This window comes from Pezoporus occidentalis, unplaced genomic scaffold (assembly GCF_034315485.1).
Source record: "Pezoporus occidentalis ecotype Australia unplaced genomic scaffold, CSIRO_AGI_Poc_V1 ctg46, whole genome shotgun sequence".
NCBI classification, from domain to species: domain Eukaryota; kingdom Metazoa; phylum Chordata; class Aves; order Psittaciformes; family Psittacidae; genus Pezoporus; species Pezoporus occidentalis.
Window position 1 is genome coordinate 7125299 of NW_026915791.1, and position 17754 is coordinate 7143052.

Below are 17754 nucleotides of genomic sequence, written 5' to 3' on the forward strand. Positions count from 1 at the left end.
ACGGACTGTAGTGATAGGACAAGGGAGAATGGGTTTAAACTTAAACAGGGGAAGTTCAGGTTGGATATAAGGAAGAAGTTCTTTACTGTGAGGGTGCTGAGGCACTGCACAGGTTGCCCAAAGAAGTGGCAAATGCTCCATCCCTGGCAGTGCTCAAGGCCAGGTTGGACAGAGCCTTGGGTGACATAGCCTAGTGTAAGGCATTGGTGCTCATGGCAGTGGGGTTGGAACTGGGTGATCTTAAGGTCCTTTCCAACCCAAACCATTCTATGATTCTACCTAGCACCAGAGTGCTGCTGTTTACAGTTAGGTGGGTTTCCCATAGCCTACAATTGTTAGTGCATCTACAAAACTAAACCATGCTGTATCTTGGGAGCAAAAAAGATGAGGGGCCTCTCCTGTCTGGCCCTTTGAGGTGGCTGGTGCATGAAGTAGGAATGTGTGGGTTGGCATTAAGCATGAAGAGGGTAGCTGATAGGCCTTATCCTTCATCATGCCCTGGGTGTGCACATGGACTTATACTCCACTCCCGGCTGGTAGCTGCAGATGTTGCCAGGAAGCCTGCAGTCTCTTGGAAACTCCCCTTTGGGCTCCAGATGTCCTGCTGACAGCAAGTTTTGCTCTTGCAGTGTCAGTTATGGTTGTGCATGACACAGTTTTGAAATCCCAGCAGGCTGGATACTCCTCTTTTGCTTTCTGGAATAGGTAGCAGTTGTGGCTGGGATGCAGCAAGACTGGGTCACTGAACTGGAGGCAGTGGGGCCTTAGAGCTATCACTCAGTCCTTCAGATGGGGGATCAAACTCTTCCTTTGGAAAATGACTGTGGGACTGCTGCTGGTGATTCATTCTGCACAATAGTTAATGTTTGAGTGACTCTTTTGCATGGTTTAATGGAATGTGGAGATGCACTGAGGCACTACACTTAGCTTTGTTGTTTCATGCCCAAGCATGTCCAGAGACATCTGATATCGGCATCAGTGAATTTACATGGACTGGGAATACAAGTTTGGTTTGGGTTTGTTTCAGTGCAGTTCCTATCTCCATCTGATGCTCAGTGCCTCTCCACAGGTTTTCAGTTGCTGCAGTCCAGCGATTCAGTGGCTGTGTGCATCAGAAGGGAGGGATCTCTGAACTCCTTATACACTCTGAGGCTGTGTTTACAAAGCTCACGTGGATTAATGTGCCCTGTGGTTTTTAACACCTTATTACCTGCCACTGTGTAATGGGAGATGGCAGGAGCTCAGCAGGCTTGACAGCATGATGGCTCTTGTGCTTGATGACCCTTTCAGAGTCCAGGGAGGGGCTGGTTTGTGGAATTATTACTTTCATCTTTGCCTTTGGTGTTCTAAGAAGAGTTATGCAATCTGGTCCAAAAACCCAGGAGGGAAGAAGGGACTTTGGGACCTCTACCTCTTCCCATTCAGCAGTGTGTGGGGCATGATCCTGCTTACCTGATGCTTTTGTAGCTGGGCTGCTGCCCAGCTTTCTGTCATCTCCTGTCTTTCAGAGAATGGCAGGCTTCCAGTCCTCAACTCAATCACTCAAGTTAAACTGGTACAGGCCTTTAACATAGTTGCTTTTTAAATCGGTTAATCCCTTTAGCTCGCATTGGTAAATCGCTGAGTTAAGATCAACTGATCAGATGCATGTTCAATCAGATTAGGGCTGTTTACATCAGCAGTTTGCACCAGTTTCACTCAGTCTGTGCAGTCAAACCAGTGAGGCCTTTTTCTGTGCAGGTGGGGCTTTTTGGAAGAAGTGATTGGATTCACTTTCCTGGTTCAGGTTCTGCAGTGGAGTTAGTGCTGTATAATAAAGCTGCTTTTCAGTATGGTTTCCAGGTTCCAGAAAAGGGTATCTTCAGAAAGGGGGTGGTGAACCTCTTTCCTGAGGGTGGCATCATTTCCTGTAGGTTTGATGCTGGCTTTCAATTTCTTTCTGTAGGTGAAGGAAGGATTTGTCATCCTCATCTTTGATACATCATTAATCTTTGACACCACCTTTGCATAATGATATTAATAGGGAAATTTGATGTTTTGTGGTATTTGCTAAATAACTGTAGCAAAATTGTCTTTTACAATGTTCTATGTGTGCTGCAGTGCATGCCATAAAATCCAGGGCAGCAATGAGCTATTTGTTACTGGAGGCTTTAACAAAGGCAACCAGTTGTAAAGTCTGGAATTTCCTTCTTACACACCTGGAGAGGTCAGGGCTGAAGTCCTCTCATGGTGTTAGCAGTAATGAAGACTTGTTCTGCTTGGATGAATGTTTTGGCAATAGACAGATAGTTTTGTTCCTGGGTGTGCTAATCTTGTACCTTTAACACAGTTTGTTAAAATACTGTGTTTCAAGAGCATAAACATCGATAAAACAAAGCCAATTGTCCCTTGGAATAAATAAGGAAACAAACTCTTGAAGCTCGTTTGTTATGCAGCTTGTAATGGATTTGGAGAGTTAACAGCCTCAGTAGTTGAACTCTGCCTCTTTTGTATTTGTGTTTTTTCCACAGGTACTTCCTTTCTGACTTTCAGTGGCAGAGAGAAACTAAAGACCTTGAAGAAAGACGCCTGCGGCCCCTTGCTTGGCAGTAACAATGCTGCAGCGATGAGATTATAGTGAGCCCTTCCTGTGTGGCCTCCATGGGTCCCACTCAACTCAGCACACAGGATCATGGGAAGAGGGTGGCAAGTGTATTTGAGATGGAGGAGGAAGGGCTTTCACTCTTACCTGGCTCAGAAAACCCCCCTGAGCAAGCAGGTATGGAAAAATTCGTACTAAATCCATGCAACCTGAAGGCTATCCATTCTTTCAGCTGGAAAAATTGATACTTGGCAAAATTTAGTGTGAGTTCTGCTCTGCTTGAGGCACTCAGAGAGAATGTCTAAGAATAGAATCAGTTCTTGATAGCTGAAGATCACTGGATTTACGCAGGTGATAGATGTGTTGAGTATTTTGCTTACTTGACCTTCCAGAGGCTAGGTCCATGACAGTAAACTGAATTTCTTTTTGATAGCCTTATCAAAACCTGGTGAACAATAAAGCTTTGTTACAGGTGACAATACAACAAGTTAGTGATGCAAAGAAATAATAGGTTCTTGCAGATTCATATAATGGGAAGACAATAGAAATTTCCTCTACATATTTCTGAGGTTAACTGAGGTCAAAAGGATATCAGGAAATAATACTGAGATTTTGCAGTTACAATTGCTGCTGACACACACAATCCTACACTGTTAAACTGTAAGGAGATGTAGTATTACCCATCTCTGATGGGTAACAGGAAAAACAAGAAAGCACAAGTGAGGTGTCCAACATATAGTTGGCAAGTTAAAGAAAATATGACAAATAAATGTATTTGCTAAACAATGAGGCAATGGGCAATCCCTCGTATAAAGAGGTGATCTGAGCAGTCGGTTAGGGCTTACGGGTAGAGTAGAAACAAAGACAGTAGCTGAAAGGCAAAGAGATATTAGCCAATAAAAGTTCTTAAAACAGATTTAAGGACAGGGAAAGAAAACAATAAGTGTCGTATAAAAATGCAAAAACAAAGGCCACAAAATGTGGAAAAAGTTATTAAATAGGGGATCTAGCAAAGAAGGGGAGGACTCTAATGGGGGCTAAAGGTGCAGAGATAGCATTCATGCTTGGTACATCTCAAATTACTGTGATGTTCTCTTTCACTACAGAAAAAGACAATAATAAGCTGTTTAACTAAAATGATCAGTGTTCAGAGATGGAAAATAATTTGCATAAATCCAAGAATTAAGACCATGTGTCTCAATAAACGGTAATCAGATGTTTATGTAATGCCTGAAAGACAGCTAAGAAATCCACAAGATGGATAGTTTAATCTTTGGAAGTCATTAAGTTACTCTGTTGCTCTCAGAAACATATGTTCTGAGGCTTCCACAAAGTTATTATACCCATTCATATATGTGCAATGGCAGACTAAGTAATTTGAATATAAATAATTTGAATATAATATTTGGATATAAGGAAGAAGTTCTTTACTGTAGGGGTGCTGAGGCACTGGAATGGGTTTCCTAGGGAAGGTGTGAATGCTCCATCCCTGGTGGCATTCAAGGCCAGGTTGGATAGAGCCATGGTTTAGTGTGAGGTGTCCCTGCCCATGTCAGGGGGTTTGGAACTGGATGATCTTAAGGTCCTTTCCAACCCTAACCATTCTGTGAGTCTATGAAATAACAGTTGGCATTGCATAATTTCCTCTTAGAAATAGATTGTGTGAAGAGAAATACTGTAGAACAAGAGAGGAAAATATCAGAGACTTAACCTTTCTGATGACATTTTCCTGCTGTCCCATCTGCAAATAGAAGTGAAGGCCAAAATGAGTGACCTCCAGACCTCTGTAAAGTCTGTGGGATTAAAAATTTGGCACCAAGATACTTAAGGTTGTGAAAACCAATATGAAGTAAAGGACAAGAGTAATTTCTGAGACCTACCTATAACTCATTACCATTTCAGGAACTTGAGCAGAATAGTATTTCTGAGATCTAATAGGTAAAGATAGAAGTATTAGAACCATGTGTACGAGCATGAGATATGCCATTGTAACCCTGATGCTGATCAGGAAATGCAGCAGCCTTGTCCTGCAAACCAATCCCTATGAATTAACTCCGGTGTAAAGGCTTTCCAGGCATATCTGAGCATAATCTGAAGATTTATCAAGACATGCTGGTTGTAATCTTTATGAACAGCTGACAGAAAAATCTATACTATCTGACATAAAGAAAAATACTTGTGCTATGAACTGTGCAGAAGGACATGTCAGATGTCAGCATGGCTAGAATTAAATGGAATTAAAAGAGAGATGGCTAATAGGGAGGGGATACACAAATAACATTGGCAAGCATTTGGCTGGGATGGTTAAAGTGAAACACAATGGAGTTTACCAAAGGTGTTTTCAGAAAACACCCAGTGACAAGATGAAGATCTGTCAGAATAATATAGGAAGAAGTGGGAGCTACTCCACAACACCGTAGAATCATAGAATAGTTAGGGTTAGAAAGGACCTTAAGATCATCCAGTTCCAGCCCCCCTGCCATGGGCAGGGACACCTCACACTAAACTGTCTCACCCAAGGCTTCGTCCAACCTGGTCTTGAACACTGCCAGGGATGGAGCATTCACAACCTCCCTGGGCAACCCATTCCAGTGCCTCACCACCCTTACAGGAAGGAATTTCCTCCTTATATCCAATCTAAACTTCCCCTGTTTAAGTTTTAACCCGTTACCCCTTGTCCTATCACTACAGTCCCTAATGAAGAGTCCCTCCCCAGCACCCCTATAGCCCCCCTTCAGATACTGGAAGGCTGCTATGAGGTCTCCACGCAGCCTTCTCTTCTCCATGCTGAACAGCCTCAACTTTCTCAGCCTGCCATCTGAAATGTGAGGCTGTAGTGAAGGCCTTGTGTTCCAGATGGAATAATAAGGTTTAGTAAATGAACTATCAGTATGAGTGTGCTTCAGTTTTAGGAATGGGGAATGCTCTTCATTGAAGAAGAAATGAAGGCTTTGGGGTTCCAAATGTTCACAGGGCTTGTGCAGTGTGCTGCTTGCCTGCTTATTGCCCCTAACACCACCAAATTGCTGTCTTCTGTCTTGACAGTTTCCCCAAGTGTTCCAGTACAGAGATTGCCTACTGAGTCTGCTTTTTGCAGGGTCATAGTTTCAGCACTGGTTTTCTGTCACTATTTGGTTGCTGAACCATTATTCCTTATCCTTGTGCGTGAGTGTGGCAAGGAACAGAAGTAAGAGAACTGGAGGTGAATTCCGTATGTTTCGGAAATAGTGGGTTTGTGTGAACCCTATTGGTTCTTGTCAGGAACGGGGCAGTCAGCTGCAGACACCGTGCTTCCCTCACATGTGTGGGGTTTCTTTTCTTCTTCCCTCTTTTTCCTTGGTACTGTTCGTTTGGTAGAAAATCCCCCCCTGAAGCGGAAGAAGGGCCCAGCGCCGAAGATGCTGGGCAATGAAGTGTGCAGTGTGTGTGGGGACAAGGCCTCCGGCTTCCACTACAACGTGCTGAGCTGTGAAGGCTGCAAGGGCTTCTTCCGCCGCAGCGTCATCAAGGGTGCGCAGTACGTCTGCAAGAACGGTGGCAAGTGTGAGATGGACATGTACATGCGGCGCAAGTGCCAGGAGTGCCGGCTGCGCAAGTGCCAGGAGGCAGGAATGCGGGAGCAGTGTGAGTGTGGGAAGTGGTGGTGGCGGGAGCACAGTGGTGTTGGGGCAGGAGGTGTGTGAGCATGGGCCGGGGATGAAAAGAAGGGGGCAACGTGAGTGCTTGGGGGTCACATGTGGGCTGGAATGCACATGGAAATCACTGAGCGCATAGCAAGAATCGTGGAATAGTCAGGGTTTGAAAGCACCTTAAGATCATCTGGTTCCAACCCCCCTGCCATGGGCAGGGACACCTCACACTAAACCATGTCACCCAAGGCTCTGTCCAACCTGGCCTTGAACACTGCCAGGGATGGAGCATTCACAACCTCCCTGGGCAGCCCATTCCAGTGCCTCACCACCCTCACAGGAAAGAACTTCTTCCTTATATCCAATCTAAACTTCCCCTGTTTAAGTTTTAACCCGTTACCCCTTGTCCTGTCACTACAGTCCCTAATGAAGAGTCCCTCCCCAGCATCCTTATAGGTCCCCTTCAGATACTGGAAGGCTGCTATGAGGTCTCCACGCAGCCTTCTCTTCTCCAGGCTGAACAGCCCCAACTTCCTCAGCCTGTCTTCATATGGGAGGTGCTCCAGTCCCTTGATCATCCTCATGGCCCTCCTCTGGACTTGTTCCAACAGTTCCATGTCCTTTTTGTTGAGGACACCAGAATCACGTGGAGAGGTGAGGCTGTTGGTGGACCACCACCAGTGTGCTGAGAGCCCCAGTCCTGCTGTATGCCTTGTAAGAACGTGTGGCCCATGACATCAGAGGAGAGAGACTTGCATCCAAGATTTAAGTGTTCTTCAATATGCTGTCAACTGTATCAGTAAACTCAGGCTTCTGCCTGTCTTTTGATCGGGACTGCAAAGTTGCTCACTGTGCTCTTTGAACAGACACTTCCCTTTGCCTCATGCTGTGAGCTTGTGACAGAGGTCAAGGGCAGCACCACAGCCCTGCAGCTGTGTTTGTGCAGGCCTGATCTCGTTGCTCCCTTTAGTGAACTCTGCTATTTTTCTCCCACGAGCCATAAAGCTGCTGTTTCTGAATATTCAACGGCGTTCCTCTCGCATAGCCCTCTTCAGCCAAGGTATCTGGGTTTCATCCCTTTGTTGACCAAGGCTGACCAAGTGGATGCTCGGTTAACATTAAATCTGTATGAAGTCTCCTCTGACATCCAGCATCCGGAACAGTGAGGAACAGAGGGTATTTTGGAAACATCTTATAAAAATAGTTCTGCAAAAAGTGAGTCCTTCTGAGCTGCAAGGTTGCTTATCCACCTTGCTAACCTTCTATTGCAGGTAGATAGCAGAAAGCCTCATTTCTGTCTTTACTCATTGTCTTATGTTGAAGACAGCTCTGGAAAATTAGGCCAAAAGGAATCTTTGAGTTATTATCAAGTGCTCAGCAATTCTTGTCAACACTGTAATCCCACTGCAAATTCATCTTGTTAATCTTGACAGGAACCAAGGGCTTTTTCCTCCAGCTGTTTCACTTGGAAGCTCATTCCAGAACTTCCCTCTGCTAATTGTTGGAAACATTCTTCTAATTCCCAGGCTGAAGTTATTCATGGCCAGTTTATTGTTCTTAAGCCAGCATGAGCCATGAGGTTAAATAGTTCCTGTATGGCAAACCAAGTAACTTAGATGCTCTGAATTTAGCATGGTGTAGAAGCTTGCACATAGGCAGTTTTCGGGATTCAGTAATACCTGGTTAACTTGTTACTCAGCTATAAATTCCTTGTGGATCTGAGTCCCAAGATGAGGGACTGTAATCACTTGGATCAATTACTTTCCTTCTTAAACTAACATGGTGACTAGCATTCTCTAATTTTACAGATCCCCCTTAATTTGGTAATTGTCTTGGATATTCTTGGCTGTTTGAATTGTCATTTCTGTGTGTGTGCATACCTGTGTGTGCATCTTCCCTGTTGGAAGTCAGGGATAAAGGTTACTCTCAGCTTGAACGTGCCATGTTCTTCCATCTTTCCCTCCAGTCCTGTGGACTGGACTCTCCATTTCAGAATGCTGTCTCATGATAGATGTTCATTTCTTGTCTTCATGTTTAACATAGTCCTTTTAAGAAGTGCATGTATATACTTGTTTAGTTTTGGGGCCTGCCTTCATTTTTAGCTTTGTTCCTGAAGATGCATGGTGGTTCATTTGTTGTTTTTTATCCCATCAGTCCCTTTTCTTCTTTTTGTTCACTCATCACTAACAGGATGGTTTTCTTGAAGACAGTCCTTGAATCCAGGTCTGTCTGGTAGCTGCCTGGGTTTTTGAGTGCAGCTTGCAGATATTTTTTGCAGCTTTGACTTAAAGAAACAGCAACCTCCTCTACATTCAAAATGGTGAATTCTTCTGTTAACTCAGTTGCAGGCTGTTAACAGGTTTGTATATTGAGATTAGCTAATGAGCAGTTGGTCCAGTCAGATTTTCACAACACATACCTCTGAATTGCTTTATTCCTTACGATGATAGCAGTGTGCCTTATTTCTGTGCTTACTGAATGACATATCCTTTGACCTCATGACTGACTTACAGCCCTACTGAAGGACTTGTGGTCCTTGGTGTGTTTTATGACAAGCTATTCTTTCGTTATCATCTTCCAGTGTGTTACTACTCTACAGTTTGCTGCTCTTTCACTCTTGGACTCCATCCAGTACTGACTGTGACCTCTCAAGAGGAAGATGAAATGACACAAGTTGTTAACTTAGCAATATCGGGAAAAGATGCAACAGCAGGATAATATAAAATCTAATGGACACACCATGGCATGTCCACAGAGCACCTGTTGGAATCTGTTAGAACATGAAGTTTGGGGGAATTGCTCAATGGGGCAAGTCACTGTTATATTTCTGAGATTGTGAAGGGAGCTTCTGTCCTTTGTGAACACTTCGCAGGACAGTATGACGTGAAAGGCAATGGAACAACTTGAAGTGGGGAAAGGAGGGAGAAACAAATGAGCAGTATCATTGTCTGCTGCCTGTGTTGTGTACACTTACATGCACCAGATACAGGCAGCTGTGATCTCTGCCTCTCCATCCACAGCATGTTACCCTGTGTTCCGTGGGATTTCCAGTGTGTTTGTATGTCATGATTGATCTCTGACTGTTCCTTCTTTAGATGTTCTGTCTGAAGAACAGATCCGACTGAAGAAAATGAAGAAGCAGGAAGATGATCAGGCTCGGACAGTGGTGGTGCGTCCAAACCCTCCGAATCCGCCAAGCCCTTCCCACAAGCTGACCCCTGAACAGCTGAGCATGATAAAGAAGCTGGTGGCTGCTCAGCAGCAGTGCAACCAACGCTCATTCACTGACAGGCTCAAAGTGACGGTAAGAACTCTACCAATGTTCCCAAAATCAGAAAAAGTTTGGGGAGTTGGATTTGTGGGTAGCTTATGTGGGAGAACAGATACACTTTAGGTATTGTATCTATGGGCTGAAGTTCTGTAAAGAATAGCAAAGGATGATGATGCTTCAATGTGTCTCATTTTCTTTCTCTGTTCACTTCATCTTCTCATCTTTCTGCCCTGGCTCCATCTTTCACATACACCTTCTCTTCCCATTCCCACAGCCATGGCCCCAAATTCCAGACCCTAATAACCGTGAAGCAAGGCAGCAGCGTTTTGCTCACTTCACAGAACTTGCAATTATCTCTGTGCAAGAGATTGTGGACTTTGCCAAGCAACTACCTGGCTTCCTGGAGCTCACTAGGGAAGATCAGATCGCTTTATTGAAGACGTCTACCATAGAGGTGAGAGTTTGGCTCCTCCACAATACACAGTAGCAGAGAGAAAAGAATCTGGACTATTCACGTGGTTCCATCCCATTTTTGGGGATGGCAGGCTGAAGGACCTCAGCTCTGGGACCATTACTGCAATGCCTGGCTATAGGGCCATGGAGGAGAATGAGGCAAGAGCCTTGGTAGTGGTAAGCAGATTCTTCCCCCCTCCCTGAAGCTGATACCACAAAGGATGCAGTAGAATTTGGTTTTGGGTTTTGGTTGGTTGGTTGGTTGGTTATTTTTTTCCTCTGACACTCCACAAATTACTGATATTGTAACATTCTTCCCTGTTTTCAAATCAAGTAAATCTGTTTCTGGTTTCAGGTGATGTTGTTGGAGACATCTCGGCGCTATAATCCAGAGATTGAGAGCATCACCTTTCTTAAGGACCTGAGCTATAATCGGGATGACTTCGCCAAAGCAGGTGGTGCATTAGACAGGTGTTTCTTCCTTCCCTGTGTCTTGTGTTCATCTTTTCTGTTTTAATGTGAGCTACTGGAAATAGTATGTGAGGCATTAAAACTGAAGTCAGGTGAGAGGCTGAGAACAGGACCAGACCAATAGCCCCACAAACCCTTTTTTGCCTTTAACATGTGATACTAGCTTAGTTCTTGTCTCTTTCTTTAGGTGTAAGCTTTATTCGGGAAAATTGGACTCTTACGGCACTAAAATCTTTCTGTAAGACTGCACCTAGGGCTAGCAACTGGTGTGAGCTTTGTTGCTCATAGAGATCTGATGTGGACATGTAGTTTTAAAGCCATATCAGGTAACAGTAAATCAAACCCGTCTTCCCTCCTTTGCAAGTACATCACTTCCTCATCTGGATGCATGCTTTGAATGGTGACATTAGTGTGATTACACTTCGGTTGATCTGAAGTCTATACTGTGCACTGAAGATCCCTGCAGAGTGCTTCAGTCATGTCAGCAGCTCAGTATGTGATGGTCTGTGGTCATGTCGTTTCTGAAGTCTGTTTTTCCATGAGCAATAATTTCCAGTGGAGTAACGGAAAAGTGTGTATCCAGCATTTCTGGAAATGAGACTTTGGTTGTCTTTCATATGACTTTGATTCCTTGGGTAACTATCTAACCACTTACACTTGAGATGGGTTTTATATACAAATTTCCTCTTTGATGGTTCCTGATAGCCTTTTCTTCAGATTATTAGGAAGGCAAAAAGCAAGCAGCCAGAAAGATTCCCTGCAACTTGTTCATCCTTCTCTGATGTAGCTGTGCTGCAGAAAATTAGAAACTTGGATGCTTTTTGGAGGGAAAGGCCTGAAGTTTTCAGCATGATTGTATAGCACAGAGATCTGATTTGACAGTGACTTCTGTATGTTACAACAATACCCAAGTGCATTTCTGCCTGTCTGCCTTTATCAAAAGAGGTGATTGGAAGCTCAAGTCAGGCTCTGCTTGAGCTCTCCCAACTTTCTGTGCTGAAGGAAATGGCATAGTTCAGACTTCTTGGGACTATATATTTTCAGCTCAGACAAACTTCAGATGAGCTTTAATCCTTGGAGTATGGGATTAAAGCTTTGAAAAGCAAGAAGGTTTGAAGGAAGTGATGGTGTGAAAAGCAAGAGGGTTTGAAGGGAGTGATGGTGTAAGAGTGGAAAGCGTAGATGTACTTGTGGGCTTCTGACTTTCTGATAGACTTACCTGATAGTTGGTTTCATGTTCCTTTAGCTGCTGCTTGGTAGTGTGCTGTGAGGCATTTAAGGCTTTAAGAGAAACAAGTAGTGTCATTTTACAGTTAGAGCCTGACTCCTCACCTACTGTTGTTGGTGCTCACCTGTGGTAGTGGGATGTAAAGGGAGATTTCCACCACACTTGGAATCTAACATTAGAGTTTTTCCCTTCCTTCCTGTCCTCCCTACTCCCTGACATACTGCAGTGGGTTTCTGGCAGCTTATTCCATGAGGGAAACCATTACCTCACATTGTTCCCTTCTGTTTGCTGCAGGTCTGCAGTTTGAGTTCATTAACCCCATCTTTGAGTTCTCAAAGGGAATGAATGAGCTACAGCTGAACGATGCCGAATATGCACTTTTAATCGCCATCAACATTTTCTCTGCAGGTAAAAAGCCAAGGAGATCTGAAGAGCTGCAGCAGTGAGTCAGAGGGCAAAGAAATTAGAGTTTAGGAAGGTCATAAGCTGAAGAGGAGTAATAGAGGGTATGTAAGGTCTAGTGATAAAGGAAGTGTGTTACTACTTCTGCTTAGGGTATTTGTTGTATTATGAATTTTCTAGTTCCACCTCCAAAGGAAATAAGATTCCCCACTGCTGGAAAAGTGTATGTTAAAATCAGGTGATATTTATCTTCCTCATTTAGAAACTGCTATTTCACTGTCCCGTTAATGTACTCTGCACACTTCTTGTATGAATCGGGTCACACAGCAGGAGTGACATCTAGTGGCACCTTCTCATCTTCGCTGGGGCAGGAATGTGACAGTAGACGCTGTTGTAGTGCTGTGTGGTCCCTCTAACCCTCCACCTCTCTAGGAGTCAGATCACACCCTGCATGTGCCATCACTGAGAAAGAACAGTTACAGAAAATGGACATAGGTGCTGCAGTCATGGAGGACTCTCCTGCTGTGCCGGGTGAATTCTAGATGAGGTTTTTAGGGAGAAACTGTACTGAGGGACTGGGGTTAGGCAGTGATGTTGAGTTCAGTGAAGTTGCCTGAGACCATCTACTTACTTGTAACATGCTTTTTGGCAGACCGACCGAATGTGCAGGACCAGTCCCTGGTGGAGAGGCTGCAGCACACCTATGTGGAAGCCCTTCATTCTTACATTTGTATCAACAGACCAAATGTAAGTGCCTGACCAGAATATCTCCAGCGATGATGCAAACTGATTTTGTGTTTATGCAGGCACAGTTCCTGTGGTACTGTCTGTAACAGGTCTCTTGCTCTCTGTGCTGTTGTGTTCTTCCCTTCTGTAGCTGTTTGATAGCAGATGTAAATGCAGAATTTGTGAGCTCTCACAGCCTTCTGTCCTGTAGCATATTGCATAGTTTAGCCAGGATGGAAAGCCTGGAGTTTCAGGACATGGTGTAGTATTCTGTGTCGGGAGATCTTGGAGCAGCTTCCAGTGCCTAATGGGGGGCTTACAAGAAATCTGGAGAGGAAATTTTTACAAGGGCAGGTAGTGACAGGACAAGGAAGAAGGGCTTTAACCTGACAGAGGGGAGATTTACATTAGATACTGGGAAAAAATTCTTCCCTGTGAGGGTGCTGAGGTGCTGGCACAGGGTGCCCAGAGAAGCTGTGGCTGCCCCATCCCTGGCAGTGTTCAAGGCCAGGTTGGAACAACCTCATTTAGTGAGAGATGTCTGGGCCCATTGGCAGGGGGTTGGAACTGGATGATCTTTAAGCTCCCTTCCAGCCCAAACCATTCTATCTCATGATTTGTGTTCTTCCAGACTGTCACCTCCTGGATCATGCTGGGTTTAGAGGAAGTCAGGGTTGTGGTTACAGTGCATCATGTGGTGTGGTGATTCTATTTATCTTTAACCAAGTTTTAGTGTGACTTTGCTAACAGCTGCCCATTTGTCTGCCTCTGCAGGACCGCCTGATGTTTCCACGGATGTTAATGAAGTTGGTCAGTCTTCGGACACTGAGCAGTGTCCACTCTGAACAGGTGTTTGCCCTTCGGCTGCAGGATAAGAAACTCCCTCCCCTGCTCTCAGAAATCTGGGATGTGCATGAGTGACCGCATGCTCCCAGGGCACTGACGTGCTGACATAATGCCATCTCCCAGCCTTTGCTAATGAGAAGCCAGCTTTCCCTCTCCAAAACACTGAACTCTGGGCTCAGCAGTGCAGGGAGTGATGAGCCTGGGGTTTCAGTGTTGTCATGAGACTATTCAGGAGGCAGCTGGGGTAGATCAGATTGGGGGGGTTGGTTTTAATGTAGTGCCCATACCCCAAAGGAATGACACAAAACATCTGAACACAGTAGAAATTAAGACCTTCCCCCATCACGCACCTCTTCCTTCTGAGTCTTTTTCTTCTCTAAGCATGTCTTGAGGGTTTGCCCATTGATACTCTCCTTTCTCTTGTTGATTATGAAAAGGCAATTGCAAGAAATTGCCAAATCCTCTCTATTGAGAGTAACCCAGCTCAAAAGGCTTCTGCAGGGTCCCCAGTGTACCTGGATCTGAGGAGCTCAGGGAAGTCAATGTGGATGTTCTAGGGGTTTCACTGGGTTTCCTATAAATAAAATCTCTTGTATGTGCTGCCCTTTACGATTCCAAGAGAAGTAGCTTGTTATTTCTGTATTATGAGACTTCATCTCTAGAGCTGCCCTTTCATTCTGGCCCTCCTTTGAAAAAGGATTCCTCTAATATGTAGTGCCCTTCATCTAACAGGGAGGTCCTCTGGATAGGGAATGTTTGTACATCAGAAGGATGTCAGGCATAAAGTAGTGGACTATTTTTTTACTGTAATACATGACAGTTTTATCTCGTGGTGGTTCTCAGCCAGTTCACTCTACCTTCGAGTCGCTAACAGCTGGAAAACTGTAGTTCCACACAAATCAGGGCATAGATTTTACCTTTAGGAGTGGAATAGAAGAAAGATAGGTGGGAAGGACTGGTACCTAGGCAAGGTAGGTGTGGTGGAAGGATCCTAAAAACTTCCAAGAATTTGGAGCATGCGGCATGTGTTCCAAGGTAGGTGTGAAGATGTATTGGCCAAGGAGAGAGGACACACTGCATTTGGTGAAATACGTGGGCATTGCATAAACTGTGGGCTGCACAACTTCCAGATCACGGGCTGCAAGAATATTGGGTGTAACCAGATCTGTCTTCTTGCTTTTGCCAAAGTCTTTCCAAGGTACTTGCTCAAGGTTTTAGTGATGGTCATGGGACTTGAAGGTCCCTCCTGTATGAGGAGTGCCAACTGCTTTAGAAGGACACTTGGGTCTTGTATCCTTTCTTCACCCTGGGCACTGTGAGATCCACACTGGATTTATGTCCCAAGTTCATAAGTATCCACATCCATAAGTATTCTAGGATTTACACCAATATTTTGTTTGCCATAAGAGAAATAATACTCTTGTAAAACCCGTTCCTTCCTTTCTAAGAAACAACACCTTACGGCTGATCTCAAGAGATGTAACCTTTAGTATCCTGGTAGCTTGGTCTCATGAGTCTTCTCTGTGATAGGGGTCTATGTTTGCTTGCCCGGTGAGCATCCCAAGAACCGAGGTTCACATGGCTCATTTTTTGTTTGTTTGTTTGTTTTTTGGTTGGTTTATTATTTTTTTGGCTGTGTATCTGAGCGCTATGCCCGTGGTGAGGGTATCGTGTCCATTTTGCACTTGAGGTTGGTCCCCTGCCACTGGCCTTCACTCTGCACCTTTGTAAAGCATTTGTAACAATCTGTAAAATAATCTGTTGTTTTTTATAACTCGTTGCAATTGCAGAAATTCTTGTTTAAATCTGTATTTTTAACTAATCTGTTTGAGAAATGTTAATGTTTATATAAAAGAATAAAGCCTAATACAGGATTTTGACATTCTCTGATGTGCTGTCATTAGTCTGGAGGAGGATGGAATAAGTTCTTGATGTAAGAAGCTCAAAGCTGATAAAGTGAATATATAGGTTGGGGAGAAGCTGTAAGTGGTGGAAAAGAAATAGCAGTGCAACCCCGGGCAGTTTCTTTTGGCCTCTGAGATTTTAGCTCCCTGTGCACCATGCTGTGTATGTCTGAGTAGGAGTCCAGTGTGCGCCTGGCTGTTGAGTGGATTTCAGTGAGATCCTGTAGCTGGTACCTGGCATGAGTACATCAGAAATGATTAGCACAGGAGAACAGGAGTAGCTATCCACATGCATTACCTCTAAGGGAAGAGCAGAAGGGGGGAAGCAGAGAGCTGTCCAGCATCAGCTGCTTTCCAGGTTCTTGGCACACAACGGGGATTGTGGATTCAGCAAAGCTCCACACCACCGGCTGTTCTGCTGAAATCTCTTCATTACTCCAGAGTATAAAGTTTAAACTACTCCACTAGAGGAAGAGGGAATAGGGAATAGGCTTACAGGAGGCTGCAGCGGGGTATGAAGTGGGGAGTAATGAGCAGAGCTCGAGGGCTCAAGGCAGCCCTGGGTGGATTAGAGGGCAGCTGGACCCAGCTCAGAGGATTTGCTAAAGAATGAGACTGTCAACAGCGAGAAGAGGCAGTGGCAAGAAGCTGCAGCTTCATTTTTAGCTTCATTTTGAGCAGCAGCTCTTTATTTTAAGAGGGAAAACTGCATGTATATTTGAGGGGTTCACAAGATACAACCCGTGACATTGGTGTTTGATGGCAGTGGTGAAAGTAGGGATTTTCTTGGGCTCTGGCTTCTCCAACCCTTCTCATTATCATGTAACCCACTATAAACTCCTTGTCTACATATTCACATTCTCTTTCATTGTAAGTGCAAATCAGCACAGAATTATTCTTTTTGTTATATAGCAGCTTCCTGGGTTAGCCCAGGCAGCTCAAGTAAGCAGGTTTAGTGGAAGAACCTCCCTGCAGAGCAGTGGTCCTTTGTACTTCTATATTTGCAAAATGCTACCTAGGCTTGAGCCTCAGTCCTGCTGCTCTAAGGCTCTGTACCCTTACCTGTTTCAAATTACCGCTGTTAACTTGGCTACTGGAGAAATCATGGATGCTTGAACTACAGCATTGGTGGTGTTTTCTGTTGGCTGTGCCCTTACGCAATGGCTGTGTTCGCTCATGAACTATTCAGATCAACAGGGGAAGAAAGGATGGGTGTACTTCTGAACTCTCAATTCCTTTACAATGGGAAGAGCATTCATGTGGAATATCAAATCAAGTATTTTACTGTTTTGCACTTTAAATGTTTTGGTTTTTTTAAAAAAACATTGAGAGAGCTGTGATAAGTTTGGTTGCATTTTGGGTTTATTTTAGTGATTTTTGTCACTAAATTATTTGATTGCACAGTGTGCTGGTTCATAGGAGCACGAAAAGAATTAACACCCCCCCATGTATCTCAAACTTTTAATAAGCAAATTCTCATTTAATTGGATGAAGCCAGTAGCAAATTGATAATGTGAATATGATATGGTAACGGATATGAAGCAAGTAAAGGGTGAGAGCACACAGTGCTCTCCTTGGTGTAAGGTCGTGTTTCTTATCCATGTGGCCATTGCTGGCCCTGCGTGTCTGGAGCCAGGCTTTGCTGTTGGGAATGGCTGAGGGACCTGGAGGGGGTTTAGTCTGGAGAAGAGAAGGCTCAGGGGAGACCTTATCCCTCTCTACAACTGCCTGAAAGGAGGCTGTAGTGAGGTGGGGTCAGTCTCCCAAGTAACAAGTGATGGGACAAGAGGAAACGGCCTCAGGTTGTGCCAGGAGAGGTTTAGGTTGGATATCAGGAAAAAATTCTGCACCGCAACAGCATTCAAGCATTGGAACAAGCTTCCCAGGGCAGCGATGGAGCCACCGTCCCTGGAAGAGTTTACATACCCTGTAGATGAGCCCTCGGTGACATGGTTAGCGGTGGCTTTGGTGGTGCTGAAGTAAAGATTGGACTTGATGACCTTCAAGTTCTTTTCCAACCTGGCTGATTCTGTAATTCTATGGTTTCCCTTCTGCTTGCTAAGAGGGGGTTTAACGCAGTAATTTAACGCTCCATGTGGCCGGTATGTCACAGGTAACCTACACAGCCTGGCTGCGGAGCCGCTTTCCCTCCCCGCCATCTTGCTTCCCGCGCTGCCCCCCCTCCGCAGCGCTCCCCTGCGGGAGGCCGGCGAGAGCGCCTCCACCTTTCCTTCCCTCCCCGC

At 44.7% G+C, this 17754-nt stretch overlaps 1 protein-coding gene across 2 annotated transcripts in view; it reads left to right on the top strand.

Annotated features, from left to right (window-relative positions):
• The window catches only part of NR1H3 (nuclear receptor subfamily 1 group H member 3), a 33914-nt gene extending 18422 nt beyond the window's left edge, over positions 1 to 15492 (top strand). The window contains exons 2-9 of one of the 2 annotated variants that reach the window (XM_062635893.1): positions 2511 to 2758; positions 5939 to 6205; positions 9306 to 9514; positions 9756 to 9935; positions 10290 to 10389; positions 11928 to 12041; positions 12688 to 12782; positions 13536 to 15492. In XM_062635893.1, coding sequence (XP_062491877.1) covers positions 2641 to 2758; positions 5939 to 6205; positions 9306 to 9514; positions 9756 to 9935; positions 10290 to 10389; positions 11928 to 12041; positions 12688 to 12782; positions 13536 to 13682 — 1230 coding nt within the window. In that variant the 5' untranslated portion in view covers positions 2511 to 2640 and the 3' untranslated portion in view covers positions 13683 to 15492. Of the gene's footprint in view, positions 1 to 2510; positions 2759 to 5938; positions 6206 to 9305; positions 9515 to 9755; positions 9936 to 10289; positions 10390 to 11927; positions 12140 to 12687; positions 12783 to 13535 lie in introns of those variants that run through there. The other variant, XR_009967968.1, reaches the window with a different exon arrangement.
• The last annotated feature ends 2262 nt before the right edge of the window (positions 15493 to 17754 follow it).